This window comes from Rhinichthys klamathensis, unplaced genomic scaffold (assembly GCF_029890125.1).
Source record: "Rhinichthys klamathensis goyatoka isolate OS25496 unplaced genomic scaffold, OSU_Roscu_1.1 h1tg000160l_1, whole genome shotgun sequence".
Taxonomy (NCBI): domain Eukaryota; kingdom Metazoa; phylum Chordata; class Actinopteri; order Cypriniformes; family Leuciscidae; genus Rhinichthys; species Rhinichthys klamathensis.
The window spans coordinates 812,329-838,851 of NW_026606694.1; the positions used below are offsets into that span (position 1 = coordinate 812,329).

The 26,523-nt window shown below is 40.2% G+C and overlaps 1 protein-coding gene across 1 annotated transcript in view; it reads left to right on the forward strand.

Annotated features, from left to right (window-relative positions):
• Window positions 1-26,523, forward strand: part of pde4ba (phosphodiesterase 4B, cAMP-specific a) — a 232,389-nt gene that overhangs the window by 21,742 nt on the left and 184,124 nt on the right. The window contains exon 2 of the mRNA XM_056258836.1: window positions 23,676-23,771. Within this exon, the coding sequence (XP_056114811.1) occupies window positions 23,730-23,771 (42 nt within the window). The 5' untranslated portion in view covers window positions 23,676-23,729. The remainder of the gene's footprint in view (window positions 1-23,675; window positions 23,772-26,523) is intronic.

The following is a 26,523-nucleotide window of genomic DNA, read 5'->3' on the forward strand; positions in this document are numbered from 1 at the left end:
TCAGAGAACGGTTGACTAGGTACCAATGTTTTATTAGACCAAAGGTTCATTTTGCGCCGGAGTTCTCCTTTAAACACATTGAAACATGACAGTATGTGAAATATTATGACTAGGATGTCCATTTTCAGTTTTCAAGAATATTAATAATCAATTTGCATTCAAATTAATGATCGTTAAAATTTGTATGTTAAAATACGTTCTCACACTCTCTTAAACCAGTTTATTGTTCATTGTCTACTATTACTATGCCATTCATGGGTTTGTCTCCCTCAATAGTATAGCCATTGAGCCTCCTCAGGCACCATCAAAACACTGAGAGCGGCCCGCTCAGATCCGTCAATCTCTTTCTAACCGGGCATGGCTACTGTAGCAGGATGAGCCAGAGGGTGTTTAGCCGGTCTGGGACCATGGCTGATGTGTTACATGAGAAAACACATTCAGCTTCGGTTATAGAAGTCCAAAGCAAAATTTGCTGCATTTAGACCTTTTAACAAGTCATGAACACATCAAAGTGAATGGGCATTGTGATGCAACGCGCTACAATGGATGCTTCAATACCATACAACATCACGATGCACCCGTTAAGAGAGACAAATGTATTAGTTTATAATGTTTATTTTGATGTGTCCAGTGTAGACCGTCTATAATGGCGCGTCATGTCAAGAATGCGCTCGGTGCAGAAACGTTATTATAAGCAAGATGCCCGCGTTCGCTCTGGACAGAGTGTTTGCTTACAACACAGCTAAAAGTATTCCTAATATGTTGGATATGTTTTATTAAAAGTAGCCTGCTTTTACCTGTTGAGACATGCAGACAAGAGCTGTGCTTGTGATATTTGAGTTGGGAGAGGCGGAATGGGTGAAAAGCCATGTAAGGGGCATTTGAAATGTTGTTCGAAAATATGCTTTATTCTTGTAATTTTGCAAGGTGCCATTAGTGTCATAGAAGTTTAATACATCACCTTTATCTTGTTTAAAGAAGTTACTGCTCGCCACTGGAATGCATGTGTGCTAGACTGATGTTGCGCCAATTTTCCACACTTCCCGTCTGTCATAAGTGCTGTTAGCAGACACTGGAGGCACACAAATAGTGCTCTTAACATGAAGTGCACCAATCTATTAAAGGTAGGCAATTGCAGAGAGGCTAGCAATAGCAAGTTAGCTTTGAAAGCTTGAGATCCCACCCTCCCTTCAAAGCGTCTCGAAAGCCTCACTTCCTCCAAAACACATGAATGCACACAGCAGATTCTGAAAAGTGTTATACGAGAGACAGCGTTAAATTACCTCATGTCCCAAAGCACATAACTATACAATAATAATTTTTGATTATTTGAAGTTTTTTGATTGTAAAAAAACGTACAGAGCTCTGACTTGTACTACCTGACTGCTGCAGATTCATTTCGCCGCTGATTGTGTTGACATAGAAACGCATCAATCAGTCTGAGGACGTGAACAGCTCCGGGTAGAAGTTGAACGTCACGGGTTGCCATCTTGTAATTACTGTTACGACATGCTGTACACACAGCATAAGCTCATTGTTTTGGTTCAGAAGGGACTGCAAAAAGGCGGCTGCTGTTTTTCTACATATCTGCATAGCTTTACGGAACACGCTGATGATGTGTGATGTCTGCATGAGCAGGGTGTGCGGAGTTATGGAAATACATATGTTGACTGGCAGTGAAATGCAAAGACTGGACGAACATTTTTTGGTCCTGAGACTTCCACAGAAAATGTACATGTTTTAATATTTAGACCACTTCTATCATTGATTGCTATCAGGATGTGAAGAGAGTTTCAACCAGTATAACAAAAAGTGTTTCTAAAACAAATTGCCTACCAATGTTTCTGAGCCATGCACTCTATCAGATCCCAAAAGCAATACACTCACTATGTGCTGTAGACAGAGTACTGAAATACTGTATTTATATCTCCATACTGAAATCTCTTTTGGCCATGATAGTGATTCGTCTTTTCTGAATCGTCAAAATATCAGGATGCCGTGATCCAAGAGACTATACACAGTGAGTTTTTAAAAGCTTAGCTTAAATGTATGCTATACACAAATAGTGCCCATACAAGACTGTTGAGAACGTATTTTCAATTGAAACGGAGTGGAAAGCTTGGACCCGGAAATGGTATTAGTTACATCATAACTTAACAAGCAGATTTCTCCTTCTGCTCATCTGAACACGAGCAAAGATGCTTATAGACACACAGACAGCACTGACCTCTAACATCTCACTCACAGTGCTTATTCTAACAGAGAAGAGCTTATTAGAAATGACAGAGAGGCAGAATAACATTGTCACCATAAATAAGGCTGAAGTACTTGTTGCCATGTTATACTTTAGACATTTGATCACAGTGTTTGAGGTGCCCATAATTTTACTTGCAGATTAATTTTTTCAATCAAGGCAAGGGTGTGCGTTTTACATTATACAGTACATGCAGCGTGCAAGGTGTAGTGCGCACACTAACGTTGGATGATTTTATAGACGGTTTTCGCCACCTGCTTGTATGGTTACTGAATGCAGTTGTGCTGTAATTTAATCAATAATCTGTAAACCTAATAGATTAAATCATTAATCCAGATTAATTGATCAACAATTAATCATTAACATCCATAATTTGCTTTATATGATATAGCTATAACTAGTTATATACTGTGCCCTTCAGGTGAAGTCAGAAATATCGCAGTTATGAGTTCTGAGCACTTGACTGATCAAATGAAGTTGTATTTAAGTGGGAAACTGTATATAATGCATAAATTACCTTGTTGTGATGTTAGTAGGGAGTGAAGTGTCGATTTTAAACATTGCGGAAACAATTTTAATTGTATATGCTGCATTTCAATCATTTTAATGGTTTGATGTAGGAAAAATTTGTAAAGTTATTCATTCGAACTCAGTTACGGATTACAATGATATTTTGTTGGGCTAACAGTGTCATGCTAACCAGACAAACCTTGATCCCATGGCAAAAGCTCAGAATTAATATTCATTGAAGAACAAAAAAGGTTTGATTGTATTTTGCTTTTTTAATTAGAAAGCATGTGTCTAACTAATCAAAACCTAAGCCTGATGCAGTTAAGTAAATTCTTGGTATTGGTTCCTCAGATAGCTGTTGGGAACTGCTGTACTTAGAACTCCAGTTTGGAGAAGCAAAAGAAGTGTTTATTCACCATGTCCCACCTGAGAGCAGAATGCCAGTGTGACTGGTATCTGGTGGTGACATTACGTCAGCTGGGAATCCGTTGCACGCAACAGATCAGATAGAGCAAACAGGAAATTTTCCATGGTACCTTCATATGCATTGATTCCTACGTTCTTCTGACGTCCGGGAACTTGTTTCTGTCCTATAGGGAAGACTTTAAAAGGCACAGACCCACTGGGTGCAATAAGTCGCTCATTCATTATTTAACAGATCTGATGATGACACCTTAGAAATTAGATAAGCTGTATGATATGCTCAGGGACTGCTTTAACAAACTTATTTCCTCCTGAGTCCTGGAGCCCTTGTTTGTGTGTTTAACAAGTGCTGTAACATTGCTGTTGCTCGGTAATTGATGTTTGTGCCTCCTTCTGTGTACAGGTATTGAGTTTCCAGAGTACTAAGTGAGAATCAATGACAGATGGTGCTCGAAAAATATTTGCCTTTCCAATCTGTCACTTATTTTTTTAAAGTCTTAACTTTTCTATATGAATACCGGTATGTTTTGCCCATATAACAGTACAGCATCTGTTCCTTGCTGTTGCTTGTTTGTTCTTGTTCTTTGATATGGTGTTGGCACACTGCTCACACTGTGATGTAAAAGCATTCGCCACAAGCATAGCTTTCTGAGTTTCTGAGTTTCAGGCTTCCTTTGAGGAATGTTCTCTGGGCTCGGTTAAAGCAAACTGTGGGCTGACCATCAACCACACTTTAAAAAATAAATAAGCAGCAAAGCGAAAATAGCAACTTTGACCAAAAGAGAATTTCTAATCAAGAAGTTAGGAGGCTTCAACAACCTGATTAAATTGCTTGAAAGAATGTAATGGCATTGTGAATAGCTTAATAAAACTGCTATTTTCAATTTCAGCAAATAATATTCTCATTTTACTCTCTTTGAACGAACTAAAAGTGCACCAAACGTAGACAAGAAATACAGTATTGTGCAAATGATGCTGTAAATAAGGATATATTTTAAAAAAAAGTCAAATTTATCATTGAACTTCGAATCGCTAAATCAAAATAATATTTGGTGCCTTCAAAGCACACTTTCAAGGTAATTTGCAGGTAGGTTGTTGAGGTGAGCATTTTGGAAACTTTCCCATGCTTCATCTATGAATTTTTTCTTCACTTGCTTCAGTCTCTTAGTGTAATTCCAGGCTGACTCGATGAGGTTGAGATCAGGGCTCTGTGTGAGTCATACCATCTGTTGCAGTACTTGTTCTACAAAACTCTCATGGATTATGACAATATTTGGAAAAGAAAGGTTTGAATTTGGTTATTTCCTACTGAAACTCTAAAGCAGAATTTTTTTTAATTAACCATCTAATATTCACACGCTGTGTGGTTCTGGTGTGGCCACTGGAGAGCACCATCATGGATCAGTGTGGATTGTAATATCTATCTATCTATCTATCTATCTATCTATCTATCTATCTATCTATCTATCTATCTATCTATCTATCTATCTATCTATCTATCTATCTATCTATCTATCTATCTATCTATCTATCTATCTATCTATCTATCTATCTATCTAGTCTGTGTTCCCTCTTAGTTATAAAGCTCAACAGAAATGCTGATAATCCCTGATACATGTAAGCCATTTCCCCTCTTCCACTCTGGATTATTGCTTTACTGAAGAAATCCCCTGCTACAGACACAGGTTATTAAGGAAACCTAAATTGCCTCACTGGAGGGGAGAGCAGCTCAGTGACAAGGAGGTCATTTTCATTGAGATTATATCATTAGGACAGATTAAACACTAAAGACCCTTTATCCAATCGGAATCATTATCTGTTTGTTTTGATGCTCAAATGGGTGTGCGTGACTCTGACTAAACATTGTCATGGGAATGTTCCCTATGATCCAAAATACACAAATCTACAAGGAAGTATAGCATAGCAACAAAAAGTTTGTAGCTTTACCTGCTACAAGGATTTCAAAACACCATGGATTACCTGCAAAAGTCAGTCTCTTGCTCAAAATCTTTAGTTCATCTCTCAAAAGTAAATATCTGTGTCGATGAACATGTCAGTGCCGTCAGAATGACAAGTCCTTGTGTCATTGTGTACGGATAAGACAGTCAAATTGCTTAGTCATGTTGTCAATATAACAGTGTACTCTGGAGGGATGTTCTGATGTAAACTATGGCTAGGTTTGATGACAATTACAGTTTTTCTCCATTGGTTTGGCTCATTTCTTGAAATAGAAATTGCATTCTCAAAACTCTAAGATCATTTGGCAAAACAGTCTTACAGTTCAGCACAACACCATGGTTCACCTGCAAAAGCTCATACCTCTCCCAAAACAGTTCACTCATGTGTCAAAACTAAATTTCTTTCTCATTTAAACAGCCAGTGCCCCCAAAATGCTTCGTCCCTTTGGCATTGTGTAAGCACTGCAAGTCAAAGTGTTTAGATGTTTTGTCACTATGGCAGAGGACCATTGAAATATCCCTCATGTCCACCTTTCAGTCTTAGCCCAGTCCTTTATTGACAATGGTTACTATACTGTTTTAGCTAACAGAATACAATTGTGTATAAAACTGAAAAAAAGAAATAGGATTTTAGGGTAAGTGTAGCCTCCAAGGTTTGACATCACACATTGCACTCATATTGCCAAGGAAATTGTAACCATTATCATTCACACACATAAAGTGACTTCCATACATCAGAGTAAAAACAAAAAAGTATACAGCATAATATACTGTAATATAAACACACAAACAAAAAAACAATGAAAATGATATGCAGCCTACAGTGCTGTAAATAAAGCTGGAGTTTCACAACTAACAGTTCTTCACTGGTCGCTGTCCTCACCCTCCCTCTCCTGGCCACCGTACTCTATCGTCCATGGTGTCTTTGTGCTCCTCGGTCTCTTCCCCCTATTCCACCACCACGCACCCTTACTCCTCTTACTCCTCCTCCTCCTCTTCTTCTTCTTCCTCCTCCTCTTCCTCGAGCAGGCAGTTGCCCTTGTTAATTTACTTGGCCAGGTGCCTCCATGTTCAGAAATTGTACTGGTCCTGCATGGTCAAGCTCTTTACATACATGTTTGGCAGCATTCACAGTTATGGACAGCACCTGTCAAGTAACTAAACATACTGTTTGATTGGTCATCTGAGATGTGTGAAACTCCTTTGTTAGTCAAGTTCTAGTTTCACCTGACTGTTAATTGCTGTAATAAATGTATCAAATGTTCCAAGGGATTCATATACTGTATGCGTGTATGGTATTCATGGTATCATGTTCTTGACTAATTTTGACAATTGAACAGACTATTGTGCATGTGATGAATTATACAATGAAATGACGCTGACACGTTTTGGAGCGAACAACCATTAGACTGAGAATCAACAATCGGTTTAGATCAACAAGATCTATTCACTTGGAAATTGTGCTAAGTGTAGGCTACCTGTACTTAATCATTTGCAAAGATGTACTGAGACATTGAGACATGTACTTAGACATTTGCAATTTGATGAAAATGAATGAGAAATTCAATTCTGTTGTGAACAATTGCCAAGTGGTTTGGAGGTTTGTCCATGTTGTTTTGAGAATGTAATTTCTGTTTCAAGAAATGAGCCAAACCAATGGAGAAAAACTGTATTGTAAATTGTAGGTTACACCTTAGTGTATGTGGGCGTTTGATTGCAAGAGACTGGACAAGATTCACATTTACGCTTTTACTGTTTGTACTGTAATTTGTTGACAAACCATGTCATTGCGATACAGAAAGGAAAAGACTGCACTGCATAGCACAAAGGGAAAAAAAGAGCAAAAAAACAAAAGTAGAAATGTGAACAGGACAGATTTAGAAAAAAAGTATATAATGGAAATGTATATAAATATGCTTGCCATAATATGACAACTTGTTCAACTATTTTGCAAAGACTTATGCTATGAACTATGAGCCTAATGGGGGGTGAGACTATTCAACAGAGACCCGTTATATACATTTTGATCAACATGACATAAGCAATTGATAATGTAGGAAACAGCAGAGAATTGTACATAATCATTTATGTACCAAAGCATTTGCAACTTGTTCAAGGGACGGCTGCTCTATTATGGGCGCTGGGGCGCCGCCCCTCCTACCAAGTTTAACAAAAAATAAAATAAAAAAAAAGTTTAAGTTTGACAAAAAACATGACTTTCTTCTGTACAGGTGTACGTGTTTTATACACCAAGGACGGGGGGGGGGGGGGGGGGGGGGGTATTTTTGTCTGTCAGCTTCATCGTGTGCCGCATAACATCATAAATGTGTAGTTTTATGCTCGGGGCGCCGAGAAAGGGCGCCCTCGCTATCTAACCAATGGAGCTCTGATACGCTATTAAAACGTCACTAAATATGATCAATTCAACCAATCAGTGACGCGCAGTAATAATTCTCCGATGGGCGCTTTGCCTCTGCGCCCATCGGAGAATAACATGGAGTTTTACTCTACTTGGTGTGGTCACGTGGCAGTGAGATTCGGCGGGCGGAGCCAGCCAGTCAGTCTTTCTTGACAAGTTGACAATGGCGGCGCCGGCGGCACGAGAGAAAGAGACCGTGCAATCTCTTCTTCAAACTCCGTTTGAAAGACGACCACTGGCTGAAAAAATAAAAATAAAAGAAATGGGACCGGACCAGCCACAAATTAACATCAGACAGCAGGTGAAAGACAAGGAAGCGTCTTATACTAGAGGCTTTTCGCGGACATGGTACACTAGGAAGCCGTGGCTAACCGGCTGCGGAGTAGCTAACTCGCTGTTTTGCTTCCCTTGTTTGCTTTTTAAAACTGCAGCGACCGATCGAGCCTGGTGTGAAAACGGTGTTCAGGATATGAAACATTTTTCGGAAAAAATAAAAAAACACGAACACACAAAGATTCATATTGACAGCTGCCTGAAATTTGCGTTGCTGGGGAAGGCTAACATTGCTACTCAGTTGGATGATGGCCATCGTCTTTGTATAAGAAGGCACAATGAGGAAGTGGACAAGAATCGATATATTCTTTCTAAACTGATTGACTGTGTAAAATTTTGTGGTGCCTTTGAATTGGCTTTGCGTGGCCACGACGAGACTGAAGCCTCTGAGAACCCAGGCATTTTTAGGGGCCTTGTTAACTTCGCCTCGTCATTGGACGCTGCTCTGAAGGAGCACCTGGAGGGAGCTACTGTGTTCAGAGGTACGTCCAAAACGATTCAGAATGAGCTGCTGGACTGTATGCTGACTGTTGTTAAGGAGTACATTCACGAGGAGGTGACTGCGGCGGATTATATTGCCATTCAAGCCGATGAAACATCTGACGTGTCTGTCCAGTGCCAACTTGCCCTTGTACTTCGCTACATCGATCGCTACAATGTCATTCAAGAGCGCTTTTTTGAGTTCATACCGATTGAAAACGCGAATGCTGAAAACATCGCTCAAGCACTTTTGGAAAGGATGAGTGCATTGATCCCACCCAAAGACAAGACAAAATTAATAGCTCAAGCTTATGACGGAGCGAGCGTTATGCGGGGTGCCACTGGAGGAGTTCAGCGTAAAGTGATGGATGTGTATGAAAACGCACACTACGTACATTGTTACGCACATCAGCTCAATCTGGTAATGCAGCAAGCCACCTCAAAGATACCCAAGGTCTCCACATTTTTTTCGGAGCTAGGTGGATTTTGTGCATTTTTTTCAAGGTCGCCCAAACGGACCAGCGTGCTTGATGATGTTGTTGGCAGCAGACTTCCGAGAGCGTGTGCAACAAGGTGGAACTTTCACAGTCGCTCAGTGAACACTGTATATGAGCACAGGGGTGATCTTCTGAAGTGTTTTAAGACCATTCAGGACTCTGGGAACTTTGATGCTGTGACTGTGAGAGAAGCAGGAGGGTTTGTGAGGATGCTGGAGGATGGTACATTTTGCTTTTTTCTCCAACTATTTCACAAAATCATGCCACACGTCGACATGCTCTTTCAGCAGCTTCAGAAACGAAACATTGACCCCATCTTCATCAAAGCTGCCATCTGTAATTTTGCCGACAGCATTAGAAACATCAGGTAAATGTGAAAAATGTGAAAAATCATAGAAATAACATGAATGCAGAATAATGTAGTATTAAGCAATTGTTTTATGTTTAAACAAGGTCTTCCATATTCACTGTGCGAGAGGAGATTCCAGCTGCCAAGCGACAGAGGACACTGGGGCCCGCAGAACAACATCGGATTGCTATTGAGGTACAGCTTATTTCACTTTCATAGGCCTCCTCTTGTGCTCTAGTCTACAGTAGTGCTTCACAAACTGCTGCACGGTTACTGGTGCCACTCAAAGGTCCTCTGTTGTTCTATAGTTTTAATTTTGTGTTATGTTTGGAGCAGTTACTAATGTTTTGCCAAATCAAATTCACTTTATCCGTTAGGGACTTCATTTGCTGAGAAAGTGCCACTACAGATAAAAACATAGCACATGTACTGTACATTACAATAATTTTATTTTGGATTTCCTCTTAATCTCAATTCACCAATGATTTAGTTCTATTGTAGATCCTTGATTAGTTTTGGTTTAGACAACAGTATTTCATACTTGATTTTTGCATATCCACATTTACAACTATATTCAAAGTATTGTGACATAATATAATAAAGTTATATGTAAAGCAATTAATATGTTATTTATTTTCTATGTTTTACAGGTGTGTGATACCATCTGGGCTCAGACAAAGGAGCGCTTTGCGTTCACTGGGCACCTTGTGAGTTCAACACTGCTGCAGGGAGAGCTGTTCTCACAGCATGCTAAAACCTTTCCAAGTGCTGCATTGAATGCCACTGTGGAGGCCTATCCGATGCTGAACAAGGCTAGACTGAAGACAGAACTATCCTTGGTCTATGAAAACCCGGAGTTTGAAAAGTGTAGTGGTGCAGTGCCTCTGTATCAGTTTTTTATGGAGAACAACCTTCAGTGCACATTTTCAGAAACTGTTAATCTTCTGAAAATCCTTATCACTACTCCAATGACATCAGCAGAATCTGAAAGATGCTTCTCCACTCTAAAAAGAATCAAAACGTTCCTAAGGAGCACAATGTCTCAAGAAAGACTGAATGCCCTTGCCATGCTTTCTATGGAGAAAAAGATTGTGAAAGACATGCCCAACTTCAACAACAAAGTTATTGATAGGTTTGCAACCCAGAAAGAAAGGAGAGCCAAATTTCTTTACAAGTGACAGTGCATAATCATCTCGGCTGCTTCTCACCATCAGGAACTCAGCATCTCGTCTGCTCCTACAGGGACATAACAGCATCTCCACTACTCCTTCAAGCACTCAGCATCTCCACTACTCCTTCAAGCACTCAGCATCTCCTCTGCTCCTCAAAGCACTCAGCATCTCCTCTGCTCCTCCAAGCACTCAGCATCTCCTCTGCTCCTCCAAGCACTCAGCATCTCCTCTGCTCCTCCAAGCACTCAGCATCTCCTCTGCTCCTCCAAGCACTCAGCATCTCCTCTGCTCCTCCAAGCACTCAGCATCTCCTCTGCTCCTCCAAGCACTCAGCATCTCCTCTGCTCCTCCAAGCACTCAGCATATCGTCTGCTTCTCCAAGCACTCAGCATCTCCTCTGCTTCTCCAAGCACTCAGCATCTCCTCTGCTTCTCCAAGCACTCAGCATCTCCTCTGCTCCTCCAAGCACTCAGCATCTCCTCTGCTCCTCCAAGCACTCAGCATCTCCTCTGCTCCTCCAAGCACTCAGCATATCGTCTGCTTCTCCAAGCACTCAGCATCTCCTCTGCTCCTCCAAGCACTCAGCATCTCCTCTGCTCCTCCAAGCACTCAGCATCTCCTCTGCTTCTCCAAGCACTCAGCATCTCCTCTGCTTCTCCAAGCACTCAGCATCTCCTCTGCTCCTCCAAGCACTCAGCATCTCCTCTGCTCCTCCAAGCACTCAGCATCTCCTCTGCTCCTCCAAGCACTCAGCATCTCCTCTGCTCCTCCAAGCACTCAGCATCTCCTCTGCTCCTCCAAGCACTCAGCATCTCCTCTGCTCCTCCAAGCACTCAGCATCTCCTCTGCTCCTCCAAGCACTCAGCATCTCCTCCTCCAAGCACTCAGCATCTCCTCTGCTCCTCCAAGCACTCATCATCTCCTCTGCTCCTCCAGGGGAGATGCTGTTGTGCTTGGAGGAGCAGAGGAGATGCTGTTGTGCTTGGAGGAGCAGAGGAGATGCTGTTGTGCTTGGAGGAGTAGTGGAGATGCTGTTGTGTCTCTGGAGGAGCAGAGGAGATGCTGAGTGCTTGGAGGAGCAGAGGAGATGCTGAGTGCTTGGAGGAGCAGAGGAGATGTTGAGTGCTTGAAGGATTTTGATTTTATTTTTTGTGTGTGTCTGCCTTAGAGGTGGTTTGCTGAAGGATAAGATTCATGATTGACTCATGTGAACACTGGAGACAATGTATAGCATTTTTTATTGACTTGCTCCCCATTCCAATTAATGTACAGTCTTCTCCATCTAGTGGTTACTCCATATAATAACAGCGATTATTTAACTCTTTGTGTTTATTGAATATTGACTCTGTGCACTTACTGTAATTCATGCAAATTATAGCAATTAGTTCACCTTGTATGACTTGGTTTCCAAATGAATCTCAAATTGGCACGTCTTTGAAAGAACAATATTTGAAATCTACAAGGACGTTCTAAATTCATACTTTAATAATTACATTAGATGCTATTTGTTTTTGAGCCGTTACTTTGGTGTTAATGTAATAAATAAACGGCAGCAATTGTTTAATTGTTAAAATAAAAATTTTAAAACCACATTGCACCTCAGCCCCCCCTACTTTTTCCATCACCAGCCGCCACTGGAAATGAGAAACTGCTTTTTTGATGTGCACAAGTGACACAATGATGCGAAGATTGAACAGTTTTGAGAATTTCAATTCTGATCTGAGAAATGTACCAAAGCGTCTGAGAAAAACTGTATTGCAAATTGTCTGTCGTTCTTTCTACTTTGAGTAAAGATAAAGGATGGAGCAACATTTGTTTTACAAACGTTTATGTTACATCAGTCATTCAAGTTAGTGCTCTGCTTACGTATGCACCGTTAATGATACAGTTCCCACATGTGCACCAAAATAAATGAGAAATATACACATCGGTTTGTTGGTGGACATACTCTTGTTAATGCTGATGCTGAGGAATTACAGTTGTAACATCTCATAATGTACCTCAAACTGAGTATAGTCTATCACTATGACAATCAGAGCAGAGTAGGTTCACTGAAAGCAGGGATTTAGAGAGACTGATTCATCCGTCAAGTCTTTTGAGAATCCTTGAAAAATGTGGTGATGTGAAATGTATATTATGAGAAAATTAACTTTTTTTTGACCTGTGATGCATGTAAACCTGTTGTAGGAGACCTCCGAAACAAAATTAGGAGCCTTTAAAATATCATAATAGGGCCACTTTAACCCTCATCTGGTCTGGGAAGTAAATTTAGAATTCCTCAATGAACTTTCACACAAAGATTGGCCAACTGATAATGACTCACAAAAATGTCATTTAGAAACAATTCCAGCTTGACAATGTCCCAAAATGAACATTTTGTTTAAAGTAAATCCTGCTGGAATTTGATGGTTTGAATTTTATGAGTAGTAGGTACCTCCACAAAACAACAAATCGAGCACAGTATAATGCCAAACTCAACTGATGTACCAGGTGACAGGGTTTATTTAATCACTATGCTCTATGATGCAAAACATTGTTCTTCAGATTGTCTTTTATTGTTTATATGTGTTTTATAATGTAATAATGGTAACAACAAATACTTGAACATTGTCTCCTAGAGACAAGTTTTCTTTCAGTGATGTCACTAGTTCTGCTGCATGCAAATGGACTGTAACTAATTGTGTTTAACCACTGAAACACTGTCTTAGAATATGTATTTTTGCTTGAAGGGGCATTATACTTGCTGTCTGTCAGATGTCAAAACATCTGGCAAAAGAAGAGCTTTAGTCACAGTGATTATTATCAGGATGTCAGAGCCTTTCACAGAAGAACAACAAAACGACAGCAGTGGGACCAGATTGTGCTGTTGCCCAGAGGACGTCTCAACTATTATAACCCTTTATGTAATTGTCTAATGAGAATAGACTCGTCAGTGCATGTAATGCTGTTTTTAAAACTCAACGTTGTAGCAAAGTGAGCGAGCAAGCAAAGAGCATAACAACAAACTTGACTTTTCGGTCGAAGAAAAACTAAATCTTATTTAGTATTCCGTTCAATTTATTTGTGAAGTGCTTCTAAATATGCTTATTATTCTAAAGCAGCTTTGCAAAAAATAGTGGCAAGGAAAAACTCCCTTAGATGTTTGAGAAGACGACAAATAAATAAATAAATGCAAATTATGTAATGTAGCCACATAGTAAATGAAAATGATTAATAGTTTGTTGCTTAATTAAATGCAGCAGAGAGGAGCAGCAACTGGCTGTGGTTGAGACGGAAATATTCTGGCTGGCTGTGTACAGGCCGCCATGCGGTTTCGTAGAATTCTTGAAAAACCCGAAGAGTCTGTTTATTTGTATAGTTTGCATAGTAATTACAGTTATTACGTTACTGTGTATATTGCGTGAATGAGGGTTGGTGTTTGGGCAGATATTGTGTTTTGCGGTAGGTAGTATGCCATACGGAACCGTTGCCACTGAACCTGCTTTAACGACGACAGTGGGGCTCGACAGCCTTAGCCAAACGGGTTGGCGCGCATGGTTGGGTTGCGGAGAGATTGTGGTTAGGTCTCAGCAGCAGGAGGGATGTAAAGGTCAGCTGGGCTGAGTTGAGTGAGGGATGGGACACCAGAGTCACTGTCGAGCCCTCTTGAGGTGTCGTGGGCTAGTCGACGAAACACTGAGGACGGAAGGTGCCCACTTGAAGACCCTAGAGATGTCCCCTACTCGGCTCAATCCAGACGGTTGTCGTGCTGGTCCACTAGGGAGACCACACTAGTTGCAGCCGTTGTGTGTGCTGACACGCCAAGTACACTGCAGCCATTAACGCCGGACAGAAGGAGATTCACATCACCATATGGAAGGAAGCGTAAATGGATGGAGAAGCATAGGTTACTGTAAAGCTACGTCTTAGTTTGTGCTTATCTTGGCGAAAGCCGAGTACAAATCAGCATGACGTTTTAACATCTACTCTCGTGTAATGGAAATCATGAATACAATGACTAAAACAATAGGAATCCATGCAAAATGCATTTATTTTTATTAAACCAGAGAACAAACTATTTGAGTTCAAGGTCTATGGGGGAAGATACAATGTGAAGGAAAACAGGATTTGAGATCCACATATACTGACATATTCATGCTGCATCTGTACAAGGCTTTGTAATTAGTAGGGGGGCGTATATTGATTTAATGGGGATGGTAATTTAGCTGGCAGTGACTCACACAATTTCTGTTGTGTGCTGGTGATTGTGTGGATTGCAGCAGCTACAGTATTATATTAGAACACATTTATCATTCATTTACTCTTTGAATGGGGAGAGGTGAATAGGTAAATAGGTAATTAGGCCCTCAGCCTGTGAAGTGTCTGTGGAGCTGATGTTTTTTTCTGATGCCCCAGTGAATGTGCATCCATTCTTTAAATGGATAGGTTTGTCAAACTCCTGTGACTTTTATGTCAAGAGTTTCTGATAACAGTCTTGAAATGTAGACTGTAGACCACTTTAGACCTTCAAGATATTTATATGAAATAAGTCTCCCTTAAATGTGCTTTTATTTCTTGTAATTCAGATTTGTTTTATCTCAAATTTTATTTTGTTTCTCGTAAAAATGATTTTATGTCATTTTTATGATGATGAAATTATTTGATTTTATTACCCGTTTAATTTTTTTACGCTGAGGCTGAAATGTGTTTCCATAGTTGTGTGAAGTATTTTATATATATATATATAAACTAATAATCAATACTAAATACTAGGGGTGGAACGGTACACAGAAGTCACGGTTTGGTTCATACCTCGGTTCAAACATCACGGTTCGGTACGATTTCGGTACAATGGAGGGAAAAGCAAAACAAAAATGCAGAAGGCATTGTATTTTTTAAATAAGTTTTATTAATAAAGGCATAGAACCAGTTTATTTGTAGTGCACTGACAATAGTTTAATATAATTAGTTTATTAATTAAATTAATAAAAAGACAAAAAGACCTTGCGATATGTTTGGTAATTGTACCTGAATTAATTTAAAATTAATTTGCTATATTTTAGATCAATATATTTGTTTTCCTTAATTTTAATTAACATTATTTAATTATTTGAATTATAAATAATTGCTTTCTGTATAAAATAATTAAAAACACATTCGATTTTCTTTTTTAATCAATGTAGAATGTGTAAGATTAGTGCTCCGAGGACAAGAAATTAAAACCAATGCAATATGATGAATGTCCAAAAGATGGGACCCACAGACTGTTTTGAAATGGAGTTGGATAAATATGTTTTGCTTTTAAAACAGTGTGTGTGTGTGTGATTTTGGTTGGGTGGCAGTTGTAGGTTACAGTTTGACAAGAGTTTACAGTGTGACAAAAGCACAATGTTGTGTTTTATTGCGAGTGTACACACATATAAGTAAACACTTTGCAGGTTTAATGATCTGTATGAACAAAATGACGGAGTATGTTTTTTATGTTTCCACTGTTCGATCGCGCGCCTCTCTCTCTCTCGCACACACACGCACACACACACACACACACACACTCCAGCATTGCAATCTTGACATCGCAGCCTGTTCATTATGCGGCCACGGTCACACCAAACGCGAATAGAGCGTTAAATTCGCGTCTAGTTCGACGCTGGTCCAAAGCGAATAGGACCCGTGTATAAAGCCAACGTTTGAAGTGAACGCGCGTTCAGAGCTAAGCCGATGGTACAGATTATGTGTCCCTAAAGAACCCGGGTATCTAACAGTAGTTCCGCATTACATTAATTAATTTGCACGCGAGTTTTATTTATTTTATACCGTGTATTCTCCGTGTAAATTCGTGCACCGAACCGTGACGCCCGTACCGTTCAATACGAATACATGTACCGTTCCACCCCTACTAAATACTAATCAATACTGATATTGAACAAATCCTAAATTGGAACACAATGAAATATTGTCAGCAACACAATGAAATATTGATTAATGTGGTAATTGATTAATAAAGGGGTGGCAGTGGCTCAGTGGTTCATTGTCTACAAACCAGAAGGTTGGTGGTTCAATCCCTGGTTCCACCTGACCAAGTGTTGAGGTGTCCATGATCAAGACACCTAACCCCAGCTGCTCCCGACTAGCTGGATGGCGGGAATGTAATGGCTGGATTAAAAAAATGTAAAGCGCTTTGGTGGCCATGGGGTCTGTGAAAGTGCTATATAAATGCAGTCCATTTACCATAATGTACAATTGGTGGGTGATTTAAAAAAAAGAAAATTATTGAACGTTTAAAAAAACTGCCTGTAATATTCTTGGAAAATGTCTCGGTTACATTTTGATCCCTGAAAAGGTAACGAGATGCTGCGTCGCCTAGCCATACTTCCGCCGGGCCTGTGATCGACTTGCTTCAGCCTATCAAAAGCTGACATTGTATGGTTTGGGTACGCTTTATAGCTTCCTGGTCATGACGTCCCGTCACGCCATTGGATTAATTTCACACGTACTTCAGGACGCAATCCTTGACGCAGCGTGAAAACCCTTGACGAAGGATGAGTGACTGTCATATAAAAGACACATATACTGCCAGAGACTTCTTTCCACGCCACATATTCACCTAATTCAATGAAGTCAGTGACAGAGGCAATATGTTAAGTGAGCTCTTACTTACCGTTAGACCCGACAGGGCATTTAAATCCTTCTCTGGTTAATGTCAGTATGACCAGGCGGCTGAAAGCACATAAAACAGACAAAGTAAGAAAGCAGAGGTCAAATCAATAGAAAGTGGTTATGGAGTCTTCTCAGGCTTTCAGCTGTTGAGAGACAGCTGCCAAATTCCAAATTCCCTGCAGGCTGTACTGTCCGTCGTATTCAGTGGCTGAGGATTGAGCTTGGCACAGAAGTGGCTGACGGATTGACAAAAGAACTTAAAGTGCACCTATTATGCAAAATTCACTTTTACATGGCGTTTGAACATAAAAAAAGAGTACTGAAAAAACATACTCCAGTAAAATTACATTCCAGAGTCTATAGTGTCCAAAAAACTACTTGAGTAAGAGTAAAAAAGTAGCTCATTTAAAAGTACTCATGAGTAATGAGTACTGAGTACTGAGCTGCGGATTCTACCCCCTTATACTGTAATAAACACTGTGCACTACAATTAATAAAAGAAAAAAACATGGTACATACTGTAATTCACATTATCTTTTGTTCTTTGTCAGAAAGATTGAAGAATATATATCATCCATCTTTTTAAAATGCATCAGAACAGTACACTCATCACCGTTTAAATATTGTTTGAAAAAAAAAAAAACATTTAAAATTAGGCTTAAGGCCACTGAGCCTGAGCATGCTATTGTTGCACATAAAATATCAATGTTTGGAACAGTGCAAATAATTCAAAAACCTTTAGAAACTCATAAGATATTTCAGCATCACACACACAATGAGATGGGTTAAATAGAGAGATTAAAAAATACCCAATTTCTCTCCAAAACGGTACCAGTTTTTGTGTATTGATAAAGAAATGAGAATCATTAATATCATCAGTTTACCTCACCTAATGCACTGAAAAAGGCTAAGATAGTGAGAATGCAGTGAGAATGCACTTCCACAGCAGCCACGAGTAACAGCCGCGGTTAAAGTTTTCTATGCAGAATTTGATTTGACGACTACGATTACTCGATCCTATCACGTTGATGGATACATTTTTTTTTTTAAAAAGCATGTAACGAGTAACGACCACAAACGGAAGGAAAATAGAGGAGTAAAAGTACAGATACATCACTTAAAATGTACTCAAGTAAAGTAAAGTACACAATTTTTAAACTACTCAAAAAGTTACACTTCTAAAAAAAAAACCCACTTAATTACAGTAACGTGAGTATTTATAATTCGTTACTTCACACCACTGGTTGGCAGTGTGTACATAACCACCCTATAATGATGAAAATAAAACCCCATAAATCATAAGCAGCTGTCTCAGAACAAGCCGTTCTCAGATTCTGGGCAATGTGACGTACTTTTGCACAGGCCCCTCACACGACTGTTGACGGACACTGCAGTTTTAGCGTAGACCCGCCCTGAGTGAGCTAAACACAGTCCGCCATTGTTTCGACACCGGAGCAGCTGTAGACAAGAATATCTCCTAAGCGATTGAGGTGTTTTGTTGTTGGATGTAAGAATGAACATAGCAGTCTTCATTTACTCTCGTTTTTACTCGAGGATGGATCTGTACTAACTGTTGGTGATCCAGCTTATAGTCTCCGGAGCGATAGGCCTAACGTTACTGATCACAGTTTATAGGCTACTGTGTTTATTCAGCTCTTATGGTGATTTTCTGGAGTAAAACTAACACTTCATCTTTTGTGTGATGTACAATAAACTTCATTGAACTCATCAGTATATTTTTGGCCATCATTCGGATGCAGTCCACTACAACAGGCTTGTACTAATAGTGGATAAAAGCAAGATGAAAAATAAGTTATAACCGTAATTAAACTAGACTATACCTATTCTATTTCCATACAGCATATATTCTCTGGCTCCAACTCTGGGACGAAACAATGAACATTGCTACTGAGAGTTTCTGTTCTGATTTTATAATTATGTGAGATGAGATTGTCCTGACACTGAAGCTCGAGCTTGTGAGGCTCCGCACTCTTCTCCTCTGGGCCGGGAGCAACAGCTCATTTGCATACACACTAAAAGCCCCAAAAAGTGACAAATTTTGAGCCCCAAAAAGTGACAATTTAAACATGCTGTAAAAATTATCTGTTGGGTATTTTGAGCTAAAACTTCACACTCTGGGGACCTCAGAGACTTATTTTACATCTTGTGAAAAGGGGCATAATAGGTCCCCTTTAAAGAGATAGTGAAGAGAGAACCTTGGCAGTGGTTGCGAGACAACTACACACACAAAATAACAAGATGTTTATTAAGGATTACTTAGGGGGGAAAAGTGCTTCTTACACCATTACTTTTATTTATTAATTCACTTTATTCATTAATTAATTTTTGTCATGAAAACTCTCGTTTAAGTGTTTGGCATGGTAATGACAATGCTAATATGTTTGGTCTTGGTGGAGTAGATCTTCTACGCTGCTGCTGTTGTTGATTATTGCTGCTGCTTTAGAGGAACTACGGGACTTGCTACTGCCAATACAACAGACTGCTGTGAGAAAGTAAGACATGCTGTTGCTGTACAATATCGCATGCATGAATTACCAGATCTATACTGGTGGAACTGGGGAGGTAGGGTTTCTAAAGGTATCCTGCACACTGCTAAAGCGAACACTGACCAAGTATTTGAAAGTTGAGCAGTGAGCTCATTGGCTGCTGCCCTATAGAGAACGATGAGAACCAATCAGCTGTGCCCTATAGAGAACGATGTGCAAACAGATTAAGGCTAATGCCGCGTTCCAGGCAACCTGTAACCTGTGTTTTTCCAACTCGTAACTGGGAGTACATCGTTCCAGGCAACCTGTAACCCGTGTTTTTCCAACCTTATACCCGTGAAAGTGCACTGGAACGGCAGTCAAACCCGTGACTTCCCATCCGTGAACTCGTCCTAGATCGATGTACTCCCAGTTACGAGTTGGAAAAACACGGGTTACGGGTTGCCTGGAACGCGGCATAAGGACCTATCAGCCTGTGCCATCAAGAGTTTCATGACAGAACTTTGTATTTAATTATTTATTTATGGCCAATAAGATAATAAAGATTGACAGGAAAGTATATGGAAAGAGAGAGGAATGGGATTGGCATAATATGACATAGGTCGGTCTTGAGCTGATTGTAAACTACTGTAGAAATGTTGCTGAACAAACACACACACATATATAATAAATCTAAATAATTCCATACTGTATATGTGTTTTGTTTCAGACAGGGTTGTTGCTTACATATAGTTTTATTTTATTTTTCTTCAATAGACCGTTCCTTAAATTGATTTTTTAAAAGCCCTTGGAATCTTTACGGTTGAGCAGCTCCAATTTACAGCAACATTACATTGTCAATGTATTATTTTCTTTCTGGTTAATGTTGCTTGTTTTAATATCATATTCAAACTGGTTTGCAGTATTTAATTCATTCAGAGTCCTGCATTTGCTCAGCTATAAAAATCAGCCCATCTGTATGGTGATCCTCAATCAGCACACATCCATAGAAGAGTAGGATCCTCTAAATGATTCTTCTCTAAGCTCTGCCTTCCCTGGCTACTGTTGCTAACAAGCTTTATGTCAGGACTATGTTTAGTTTAGTTGTCTTTTTGTTCCCATGTTTGTTTCTGGTGGTTCGGTTTAGTCCTGATTTGTTCCCTTGGTTACTGATTACGTTCACCTGTCAATCATTATATCTCCATGTGTATTTAAACCAGGGATGGAAATTAACTTTTTTGTCCACCGGCCACTGTGGCTGGTGGATTTCAAAATCTACCAGCCACTCAATGTTTTTACCAGCCACTTTCTTGTTTTTAACCGACAATGTGTAACTGCATGTGAAAATTAATACTACAAGAATACTTAAGCAGTTCATTTAATCTCAAGTCTCAATGAAATACTGACATTTTCTCTTTCTCTCACCCTCGGCCTCATCCACCTAATCTGTCATTTATTTTTGTTTTGATGATAAATTGAGCCAGCCTCCAAAAGTAAATAACCTGTCCTGTGATTTTTTTTTCTCTCACACAACACTCTCCAGACACGGATTTATGAGCTATAGTATGTTGGTTGCCTTTACATTAGAATAATATTTAATATAATCTAGATATGAAATGGAATAAATAGCATTCAATACAAAATGAATATGTCTCATATATTGAAATCAAGTTTTATGTGATAAAATATTTGCTTTGTTGTGCATTAGAACCACATCAGGCATTTAGTACAAAATAATTTATTGAAGCATCCAGATACTTCACCACGTGACAGCAGCTAGGCTCCTGATTGGTTAACGCGGCACGAATTGACGCTAAAGTTCAGATTTTTCAACTCGGGCGGCAGACGCGAATTCGCGTCAAACGCGTGAATGCACAAAAGCACTCAATAAAATCATGCGCGCGGAAAGCGTCAGACGCTCAAACTTGCCGCGCGAATGAGGCGTATTCGCATCTACAGCGCCGCGCTCTACACCTCATTCACGCCGCAGGAATTTTTTACGCGCGTAACGTCTTTGCATTGACTTAACAATGAAATCACTTGCGCCAGACGCTCTATTCTCGTCTGGTGTGAACGCACCATGTTGTTTTCTCTGCAGACCTCTACGCCTGCGATGTAACGCCACATTTTGTTTGAAGGTGTGCCTCCTCTAAAAGTTTCCGCCGTCCGGGTGAAACAGTATGCTATTTTTATTTACCCGCCACGGTGGCCGGTAGGTGAAGCAAGTTTACCCGCCACAACACAAAATCACTCGCATTTTCACCTGTGATCTGTGTCTGTCTTTGTGGAGTAATAAAGCATTTGTTTGGGTTTTCCTGCATTGTGGGGTTACTTCAACCAGTATGTGACACTTTACAGAACATAAGAATCAACTGGACATTTATGTGAACAGCATGATTCAGTAAGATGTACTCATAAAATTGTAGGAATTGACTGAAAGTTATTCATCAACGTGGGATGGAATTATTAGTTAATATGTATGGGATAGAATGAATGATGATATTGCGAAGTATTTATATCTAGGTTATCATGTTTGTTTGGAAGAAACCGCATAACATAAATCAAACTTAAAGCTGCAGTCCGTAGCTTTTTTAAGTTAAAAATAATCCAAAATAATTATATTAAAAAAAACTTATTCTGCCAGTGGTCAAAACTATCTGCTTGCCATAGCTAGATTCAAAACGGTTAGCTTGTAATAATGATTTTAATTCCAGTGGTACTGGTGGGTTTCCGCGGGAAATTCGAGCATGTCTTTGCGTCATTACGTCACACCCGTACACATAAAGAAGGAGTTTCGGCTAGCCGGCTATACTGTGCGTGACGAGATGTTTAGATGTATAGACTTTTCTCGCAGCACTTTACATAATTAAACTTATGGCATCCAGAAAGATCCAAACAACAATCATCAGTGTCAACTGGAGATTCAGCAGTTATAAAACCCAAAAGACTTCGTACTTCGGATTTAAGGTGGCTAGAGAAAGAGAAAGAACCCGTCTCATGCGAACACAAGGATTTAAACATCGGCGGGGCTTTTGAAAAGTGCGTGAACTCCGTGTTTTGAAGGGGTTCAAAACGGAAGAAGAGACGGCTTTTTTCTGCTGAACAAGTAAGTTAAGACATTTCAATAGTTCAATCGTGTAACAGTACGTTTTCTTAATTCACACAGTTATGGAGTTTCCTTTGTTGTGCCTTTCTCGTTTTGCTATTATGGAGAATATGAATTCTGAACTACACAGGTAACCATAAAACACATTAAATTTAACATTAGTCACGCAATGCTGATGTGATGTTGTTAACATGAACAATTTGAGAACAAAGTAGGCTATAATTTGCACGGTTGCTGTAAATCGCGTTGATTAAATCTAACGAAGCTTATCATGTCGAATGCTTTTTCCCCCTTAGTTGGTCAGAACAAAAATGGATGTTACTTACTTGTTCAGAAGACATTTTCTTATGAAAATTCTTATGTTGGTCAAACTTTCAAAAAGTGAATCTGTGATTCTGTATGACAGTATCCACACAGCGCGGTGACTGACAGCACCACTCGCCTCAAAGCACTGTGTTCATCCGCGCTGTTTCATGCCGATTTACAACCCACGTAAAGATGATAATTCCGCGAATCACTGCAGTTACAGATTTCGAACAGAGAGATGGCGACAAAGAGGAAAAGCTACGGACTGCAGCTTTAAGGCAATCAAAAATATAGGTAACATCTTTTTACTGTCAAATTAAAAGAGAACAGGATCATTTGAAAGTGATTGCAAGTGAAAACACTAACGTAACATTTCTACAACACGCTTTTATTTTAATTTCCGCTATTACAACATCATGCACAAGGGATGTAAAAAACAGTCTCTGTACAGGGATCTTTTTGAGATCGTTTTTGCAAGTCAGTTTAGACAGGCTGAAAAAACATTGAGTGTAAAAGCTGATGAAGAGGTTACTGCAAGGGTTTAAGAGATACTTGTCACTGTCAGACTGCAGACAAACTCTGCTGCTCTCTCTATCACTCACAGAAGAATAAAGAAAGACTCTCTATCTTCACTTTACACTAAGGCATCTCTCACGAGCAAGCAAGGTCATATGTCTTTTCTTTCTTCTATATTTTTTTTGTCTTTGCTGAGAGAGATGATTGTGTGTTTGTGTTGTTTTGTGCAGGAGTGTCAGCAGAGCAGGCCTGTGCAAGACAAGGAGAGTAAAACTTCACAGAAGATGAGGAAGAGCCGGAGCGTTCTTACTGTGTCACCTAATGAGGTGAGTACTGGGAATATAACACATATTTAAAAAAAAAACGACTAATTGGTTGACTAATTTGTGTCAAACAGCTCTTTGGAATATTTGATCCTGATTGGTCATGTGCAGCATTGAGCGGTCAGATGTTTTGGAATTATTTAATTGGTTTTGTACAATGAATATTTTTGAGGAATTTTTTCCACACTTAGTTCCGGACCTCAAATTTGATTGGCAGAATAGTGCTCAAAGAGTGATGACATTTAGTCAAAAGCATACGGAGCCGTCTGCTCTCTAATCGCTCTCGCAGTACTTTGATGTCATACACCTATCGGCCTGTGTAGCGCCGCTTCAAGTCGAACATGCATTTTGTTCATGCGTTCCAGAAAACTTTCCAGATTTTTCCTTGATGCTTTATGCAGGTTACATCGTTTTGCCACTAGATCGCATCAAGTCTTTATGAGTGTTAATAGTTGTGTTCTGAATAACATACTATATATTATACACTTAAGGTCACATTTACTGTTTTTCTGTCAGGTCCATTAAGTCAAGAACACACAGACAAAATAATTTAGAATTTAATTGAATACATTGCAACAGGTTCATGTTCCTGAATTGAAATTTGGCGGTATGGCTCTGTTCAGGGAGTCCTCTGACCTTTCATGAGCACCATGAAATAGCAGAGAGTCAGAGGACAGCAGCAGCAGCATTAGGGAACGCTCACACAGTTTTAGACTGTGAGAGCTAAAATATCCCCCTGTGAACAGAGCAGGCAACATGACATAAGCAAATGCCACGTTATGCATAAGGAGGAGCTGGGGAGGTGGCGGGCAGCAGAAGCGAGCAGCAAGCCAGCAGAAGCGAGCAGCGAGCCAGCAGCAGCGAGCAGCAAGCATGTATGAGCAAGGTGAATGAGCTTTAAATAGGGCGCCTTGTTTCAGCTTTGGCCATTGAGCAGCGAGGGGAGTCAACCAGCTAATGCAGCTCAGCTGGAGCAGATCAGCTGACGGGACAGTGTTGATAGCAAATAGCATAAGCAGCGGCTTGACTACCTGGCCTGCCAGAACTGACGCTGACACTCAATTTCTGTCAGGTCCATTAAGTCAAGAACACACAGACAAAATAATTTAGAATTTAATTGAATACATTGCAACAGGTTGATGTTCCTGAATTGAAATTTGGCGGTATGGCTCTGTTCAGGGAGTCCTCTGACCTTTCATGAGCACCATGAAATAGCAGAGAGTCAGAGGACAGCAGCAGCAGCATTAGGGAACGCTCACACAGTTTTAGACTGTGAGAGCTAAAATATCCCCCCAAACAAAACCACACCTGGCACTCCTCTGTGATACAGAGGATGATTTATTTGACTACATGAGCTATTCCCCCCAAAACAAAATTGAGTGTCTCGAACGGTGTCGACTGAGCCGCCCTAATTTAGTGATTTATAATAGTAAAAATATTAATTAATTACTGAAATGACTAATCAAGACCGCAATAGCTAAAACATGCTGTTACCTAGATTATCTTTCTTTAAACTGTTTGACAGTCTACAGTGTAAGCTCTATGGATAGATGACTAATCCACCTCTGAGAACGAGCTAGATGAATAAATTAACAGCTGATAGCGCATTCAGGGGCGTTAACTGAGCAGAGCGCGAGCAAATTAATGATCAAATGTGTTTTATTAACGAAACAAATTAGAGACTTGAGCTCATGGCTTTCTGGGCGTCAAGAATATCCCGAACATCGGGGCGGAGGTATCGTTCGTAAGCAGCAGAAACCACCGCCCCATAGCTTAAAGGGTTAAACCGGCGCGAGTGTCGCCGCCGTAGTTGCTGCACAATGCGTAAGAATGAGCAGTATACGGTCCGGAGGCAGTCCGCAGAAGTTAATTCCTATCACAGCAAGCTGCTTGAATCTGCGCTGCATAGTGGTAAAAGTCAGCGTGAGCAACGCGATCAGTTGCCAATGACAACAATAGTAACGCACATAGCCAATATGATCGCATAGCATTTTACGAAAACGACTATTAGATAAGCCCAAATGCCACACGGATAGCATTAACAACAAGCATGTTGCCAACACACCGATGCTTTTAGCAATGAATATTAAAAGGAACTTAGCTTCGTGAAAACTTCAGAGATGAATGGAGAACGAATCACGTCGAATCCTGTGTCAGTATTGCAGCAGAAGCGAGCAGCGAGCCAGCAGAGCGAGCAGCAAGCATGTATGAGCAAGGTGAATGAGCTTTAAATAGGGCGCCTTGTTTGAGCTTTGGCCATTGAGCAGCGAGGGGAGTCAACCAGCTAATGCAGCTCAGCTGGAGCAGATCAGCTGACGGGACAGTGTTGATAGCAAATAGCATAAGCAGCGGCTTGACTACCTGGCCTGCCAGAACTGACGCTGACGCTCAATTTGTTTGTCAGATTTTCAATAAAGGGACCTTCTGTCTCAAGGACAGGGGACGATTTCCCATCCCCGCCCCGAGCTTTGGAACCTTTATGTTTGGCCCTTGAGGGGGACCAGCTAAGAGATGCTGGACTCCCAGCGGATGTAGTAAAAAGACTATTTTGAGTGCCAGGGCTCCCTCCACTAGAAGAATGTATGCCCTTAAGTGGCGTGTTTTTGAAAGGTTGTGTACTATACATCTTGCAGACCCAGTTCACTGCCAGATTGTTTCAGTGCTGGAGTTTCTGAAGGAAAAGTTGTCAGGCATAAGTCCTGCTTCCTAAAGTTCCATTTTCGACCATCCATCCGGTCATTCTTGAAGCCTTCTG